The 7500-nt window shown below is 36.7% G+C and overlaps 1 protein-coding gene across 1 annotated transcript in view; it reads left to right on the forward strand.

Moving 5' to 3' along the window:
* Positions 1-5872: 5872 nt before the first annotated feature.
* Positions 5873-7500, forward strand: part of HELRODRAFT_83919 (hypothetical protein) — a gene marked incomplete at both ends in the record, with an annotated part of 2122 nt that continues 494 nt past the window's right edge. Inside the window, 5 exons of the mRNA XM_009023790.1 lie at positions 5873-5976; positions 6156-6333; positions 6415-6490; positions 6805-6935; positions 7194-7392. Coding sequence (XP_009022038.1) covers positions 5873-5976; positions 6156-6333; positions 6415-6490; positions 6805-6935; positions 7194-7392 — 688 coding nt within the window. The remainder of the gene's footprint in view (positions 5977-6155; positions 6334-6414; positions 6491-6804; positions 6936-7193; positions 7393-7500) is intronic.

A 7500-nucleotide genomic window follows, 5' to 3' on the forward strand; every position in this document is an offset into this window, starting at 1 on the left:
CCATCGGGCCGAGAACCTCGATGCATATTGGCAAGAATTCCATCGAGGGGAGGGCATTCCCATATTTTTTCATTTTCTCGTCCGCTGCCCTGGCCGCGGCCAAACCGCATTCTTTACTTGTCAGGTTTACGTATCGTTCGGCGAGGGTGCCAGGGACCGTAACATCCCACGCCAAACATCTGCCGGCTCTCCAAGGTATTAGCGTGCATCCGTCTGGTCGCCTACCATCATGCGCAGAAATGCCGGATGGTTCCTTGAGAACCGGGATTGAAGCCTTGGAGAAGAGCCGACAAATGTAATCGTAAAGGTATGTATGTATATATGTATGTATGTATGTATGTATGTATGTATGTATGTATGTATGTATGTATGTATGTATGTATGTATGTATGTATGTATGTATGTATATATGTATGTATGTTAAAATCAAATCAGCGATGAGTGACACTAAACAGTCAAACATCTGAATAAAATCGGTTAACAATTGATATCTCGTTATTCGCTCACGTCGGCGTTTAATTGAACATTTTCAGTAACACAGACGCGCAAAAACCTTTGCAACAAACAAAAAATATGATTCATGGCGAAAACTGTCGCCGGACCTGCCACTTATCATCTTGCAAATCTTTTTAAAAAATATTGAAGTGTTGTTGTCCATCGGGCCAAGAACCTCGATGCAAACAGGTAAAAAATCCATCGAGGGCAGGGCACCTTCATATTTTTTAATCTTTTCATCCGATGCCCTGGTTGCGGCCCTGGTTGTATGTATGTATGTATGTTTGTATGTATGTATGTATGTATGTATGTATGTTTGTATGTTTGTGTGTGTGTTTCTAATTTTATAAATTTGAGTTTTTAAGTATGAAAGGCATGTACTTTTGCCTAGTTATAACAATAACAGAAAAGTAGTAGTAGTAGTAGTAGTAGTAGTAGCAGTAGTAATAGTAGTAGTAGTAGTAGTAGTAGTAATAGTAGTAGTAGTAGCAGCAGCGGTAGTAGTAGTAGTAGAATAAGATTTATTGCAAGATATTGTGTTGTTGCCACTTTTAATTGCAAAAAAGATTGGATGTTTTCGACACCATCATCATCATCACCCTCACCACCATCATCATCATCACCCTCACCACCATAATCATCATCATGGTCACTGCACTCACCGCATTCTCCATATCTCTCCACTTTGACGGAACCGCCATCATCATCATCACCACCAGAAAGATCATAATCATAACGACAGGCTTCAAACTCTAACCAACACATATTCAGATAAACTTTTCCATTGCGGCCACAAATCAAATCGCTGCTACCACTAACACCACCACTGCTACTACTACTGCTACTACTACTATTACTACTACTACTTCTTTGGCTGCCACTACTGCTGATGAATATGATATTAGTAGTACTGCCAGTACTAATTACATTGTTGCAGTTCTGGTTACAAGTACAAGATGGTTTTTTGCTGTTGTTGTTGATGTTGTTGTTATTGATGTTATTGTTGATGTTGTTGTTGTCGTTGTTGTTGATGTTGTTGTTGATGTTGTTGTTATTGTTGTTGTTGATGTTGTTGTTGTTGACAACTTTGCATATTTGGTATTGTGGACATTCCTGGTTAAGGCAAGGATCTGTGTTGACGATGATGATGATGATAATGAAGATGATGACGTAATAGTGACGTCATCACCAGCATCATAGTCGTCGTCGTCATCGTCAACTTCGCGATTGATGATTGTGAAAATTTTCGCTACGATGACGATCAAAATTTGATGTGACAACAAGAGAATGAACGGAAGAATGAACGAACGAACAAACGAATAAATGAACGAATGAAAGAACAAACGAATGAATGAAAGAATGAATGAACGAACGAACGAACGAACGAACGAATGAATGAGTGAATGACAATGGAACGAACGAATGAACGAATAAATAAAACACGAACGAACAAGCGAAAGAATGGATGAACATATGAATGTAGAAATATAAAAGGGATGAATAGAGAAGAAATAAACAAACAAACAAACAAAGATAAATCACTAAACAAAGAAAATAAACACATAAAATTATGAAAATCACAGCAGGTCTGCACTATTGATGCTGAGATGTAGCGCAGTACCATAGATATACACAACAGGATGTTTTTCATTTATTGTATTATCGTTCCCATTGTTATTTTATCTATGGTCCATGGAAAAAGATTAATATTATTAATTCGTAACAATAATATGAATAACCAAAACAAGAATAATAATAATAATAATAATAATAACAACATACTGCTTTTCAATTAGCATTAGGAATTACTTGGTTATTAAACATGGTATTAAGAAGAATGATATATTGATGATGGTGAAGACGACGATGAGGATGATGGTGGTGGAAATGATGAGGATGATGATGATGGCAATGATGATGATGATGACGATATTTTTTGTTTTTTTTCAAACACGTACATCAAACTAGTGATTTGGATAACCAGGCAAACGTTTGTGCTGGAAAAAAAATGTTGAAAAATTTTGTTGACGGTGTTGTTGTTGTTGATGTTGTAGTTGATGATGGTGATGATGCTAAATGATGATGATGATGAGGAGGCGTAGGAGGATGATGATGATGATGTTGTTTTCATACCATAGCTCATTACAATGTGTCTATTACCGTTCATTTTGATATTTTGTTTTCAATTTTATTTTACTGCTGCTGCTGCTGCTACTACTATTACTACTACTACTGCTGCTGCTGCTACTACTACTACTACTACCACTGGAGTAATAATGATATGGAGCTTACAAAGAATCGTAAAACTAAATTAATCCCACAATAACCACCTCCATCACACAGACACATGGAGGTAATAAATCTGTCATTACTACCACTACTACAACTACTTCTACTACAACTACTTCTACTGCTGCTACTACTGCTACTACTACTACTTTAGCTACTACTGCTACTACTTGTTATTACTGCACTAGACCTTTATCCCTTTATGCTATGAAAGGTTATTTATAACAAAAATTAGCATTAATTAAACAAGGTTACTCGTCAAAATTCAGTAAATTTCTTTAAAATTTTTTTTAAAATTTATGCAATTCACCTAAATTTAATCAAATTCACCAAAATCCACCTTAATTTTTTTATAATTTGACCCCGCTTGACCCCATCCCCCGCCAAACTCACCACACTCTCCCTGGTAAGCCACCTGGACATTCCTCATCCTCTCACAGGCGTGCCTCCTCATCTCACACTCATTAGCATAACTCCGCCCATCCGTACCACAGACACGTCCGGCACCGACGTTGTCGCCGTATGAGTGACAGTGGGTGGGGCATTGGCATCTCCCTATGCTACCGTCCAACGATGGAGTGCACCTGAGGGGGGGTAGAAGATATAACGTTTCCATTGTTTTTGCACCATGCTGATGTTGTTGAATGGTAATACTGATGCCGTTGTTTTGCGAAGTTTGAATAACTTTAAAATTATTGAAAAAAAATAAATTTTCCCGCCACAAATTAATTTTTCCCGCAAAATTAAAATAAATTACCTAGCGCCGAATGTGCAGTTTTTTTGCAAGCACGGGTCTACCTTCCCGGCGGGATAGACGTAGCATGACGTCGTCCCTTTCACCACCAGCCAGACGGGCATTAACAACACCAATGATAATAAATTATCATGAAGCGCTATATAATTTGGTCTCTTCATGACTATTCAGATTTTTTGGTGACGATGATGACGAAGACGATGAGGGTAAAAAACCAGAAAAACATCGAAAACATCCTACTTAACGGACAAGTTGTGGCAGAAATAATAAAATCAACGCCCCGAAAATTCAATTATTTTCAATATTATTATTATATTATTATTATATTATTATCATTATTATATTATAATAATTATCAAAATTATTATTATATTGTTATTGTTGTTGTTGTTATTAATGTTATTTAGTAATATTGTTTTGATTGCATAGTGTAACGACAATACGGCAGGCCTTTGGACACAGTATATATGCACGCACAGTCCTCTTCATTTTTTATCAACATCTCACTTGTCCACTCACTCTTCTCTTCTCTTCTCTTCTCTCTCTCTCTCTCTTTCTCTCTCTCTATCCTTTTTTCTCTTTGTTAGTTCATTCAGTCATTCATTTTGTTTTTTTCTTACAATCGGCTTGTATGGAAGCAGTGTTGCGTTCATCTCCAGAACTGAGGCTGTCATTGTTTCTGTTGATGTTGTTTCTGTTGATGTTGTTGCTGTTGATGTTGTTGCTGTTGTTGTTGTTGATGTTGTTGTTGATGATGTTGACAGTCAGTGGCGGATCTAGTATTGCTATTAAAAATCAGTTAGTTTATAAAGCGCTATTTCCGCGATGTTCAACAACAGCGCTCCTCAATGAATTTTGCAAACAGATGGGTCTTGAGATCCGCTCTGAACTTCGTAAGTGATGGAGAAGTAGTCAGAGAAGGAGGTAGAGAGTTCCAGAGATAAGGGCCAGAAAAAGCAAATGCAGATTTAGCAAAGGAGTGTTTAACACGAGTTAAGAAGAGGTGAGAACAAGAAGACGATCGCAAACCGGGGCGTTTAGGTTCAATTCATCTTTCTTTCTCTGCCCCATCCTTCCATGACACGCGCACAAACACACACACACACACAGACAAACAAACATCCACACATACAAAAACAAACATGCATACACACACATACACAGACAAACATACACAAACACGTACACACGCACACACGCACACACATCCTTTTGAAATTTACGTCATTGTCATAGCTACGCGCATTATTTGTTGACGGTTCTGAACATTTGAAAATTATTTTACCGGTCAACTGATTGAATTATTTAATTGATTAATTAACTTATTTCGGAATTAATTTCGTCATTTAATTATTTAAATAAATTCAATTATTACCAAATTAACCTTATTGATTAAATTTCACTTAGCGTTTAATTAATCAATAAACTCATTAATTTTATAATTATATTAATTGAAAAAAAAACATTCCTTGAATGTCACCCTAATATATTTATATATATTATATATCAAAAAATATATACTATCAATAATATTATTAATTAATTAACTAATCAAAATAGGAATAATTACAATAATTAACATCTCAAACCGACGATAATTATAGATAATAAATTAAAATTAGTTGATGTCTGACGACGAAGCGAGTCGGAGCGCTTCTGAATCAGAAGTTAGGCAGCCGGTGGGGGTCGCTGAAGATGACGAGAGAGATGCTGACGACGAGAGAGAGGTGGAGGTGGGAGATAATGATGAAGGAGAGGGTGGGGAGGATGATGATGATGATGGGTCAGTTGTGGAGCCAAGTGACGATGAGATAGATACTAACATCCTCACTAAGGTAGGACTCTGTTAGGTTTGCGGCTATTTTGGGTGAATGAATGAATGAATGAATGAATGAATGAATGAATGAATGAATGAATGAATGAATGAATGAATGAATGAATGAATGAATGAATGAATGAATGAATGAATGAATGAATGAATGAATGAATGAATGAATGAATGAATGAATGAATGAATGAATGAATGAATGAATGAATGAATGAATGAATGAATGAATGAATGAATGAATGAATGAATGAATGAATGAATGAATGAATGAATGAATGAATGAATGAATGAATGAATGAATGAATGAATGAATGAATGAATGAATGAATGAATGAATGAATGAATGAATGAATGAATGAATGAATGAATGAACGAATCAATCAATCAATCAATCAATCAATCAATCAATCAATCAATCAATCAATCAATCAATGAACGAGTGAAGGAGCAAATCATTAAATGAATAAATCATGAAATATTAAATATAATTTGACAAGGAGTATAAAGAGAATCCACTGAGGGTTGATATAATGGTGGACTGCCTGCAGTTGCTTCAAAAAATCGGCGGTGGTTTATCGCACGCGTTCGTCAAACTTGTGGCCACCGATTTGTGGGTTATAATGACGACGACGACGATGATGATGATGATGATGAGAACGATGCAGATGAATGACAATTGTGATTATGATCTTGATTCAAATTAAGAATTTTTTTTTCTCTTAATTTCAAAAACCCCACAAACATGACCCACATAATTTTGACCCAATTAATTTCACCCTCACCAAACAGAAACCTCACAAACATGACCTTGATAAGTAACTACGTTCACTTACGTTTCGTTGACCTTTCCATGAACAAGATCAAGGACACTACCCCTCTGAGGGCGCTGCTCTTTCTGACGACACTCAAGATGGATGCAAACCTCATCCAAATGCTCCAACTACAACCCTTTCTTTATCTTCAGCAGGTTATGATAACGATGATGGTGAGGATGATGGCGATGATGATGATGATAAAAATGAATCATCATCATTGTCATAATTTACAGGCAAGTTTTTCCAACAACTTCATCCACTTGACAATAGGGTTCTTCCATCCATCTATAACGCATTTCAATCTTGGCTGTTAGATTTTTATTTAACCAACCAATTAATTAATCAGTTAATCAATCATTCGGTCAATCAATCACTCAATCAATCACTCAATCAATCAATCTTTCAATTAATCTTTCAATCAATCACTCAATCAATCTTTCAATCAATCTTTCAATCAATCACTCAATCAATCTATCAATCAATTAATCAACTGTTGTTCGTTTAAACGTTCAGTCATTCTCTGGAGAAGAACTCTGGGTGCAAGTTTAACGTCACTCATTCACTCATTTTTTCCTTCTTTAATTCATTCATTTATTCATTCATTCACTGACTGATTCACTCAGTTAATCGTCTGAGAAGCATGGCCGGTTGCAAGTTGAGTTTGGCGACGAACCTAACAGAACTGCAGCTGAATGGCAACAAGTTAACCTCGCTGGTTGGCATTAATTGTCCGAATCTCAAGAGATTGTATGCAGTAAGTTATGATGACGATGACGATGGTGGTGATGATGACGATGGTGGGGGTGATGATGACGGTGGGGGTAATGATGATGATGATGACGATGGTGGGGTGATGATAATGATGATGGTGGTGGTGAAAGGTGCTGTAGTTGAAAATCAGCACAACTGTTGTTACCTCACCATCATCTTCTTCATATCATCATCATCATTATCCCCATCCCAATCATAACCACCACCACCATCATCATTATCATAATCATCATTATATCAGGCGAACAATAGGTTAAGGTCATTTGAGGGTGTCGAAACGTTGGTGAACTTGGACATCTTGCACTTGAGGAAGAACAAGTTCAGGTCAATTGATGAGAGAGTAGTGGCGCTCAAGAATCTGACCTACTTTAATTTGAGGTTCTCTGATTGGTTGTGGCTGGCTGGCCGATTGTATATGGCGGGCTGGTTGGTTGTGATTGGTTTGACGTAATTGGTTGGTTCATTGGTTGTGATTGATTGGACGTAATATGTTAATTGATTGCGATTGGTTTGAGGTAATTGGTTGGTTGATTGTGATTGGTTGGAGG

The sequence above is a fragment of the Helobdella robusta genome (genome assembly GCF_000326865.2).
Source record: "Helobdella robusta unplaced genomic scaffold HELROscaffold_38, whole genome shotgun sequence".
In the NCBI taxonomy this organism is placed as follows: Eukaryota; Metazoa; Annelida; class Clitellata; order Rhynchobdellida; family Glossiphoniidae; genus Helobdella; species Helobdella robusta.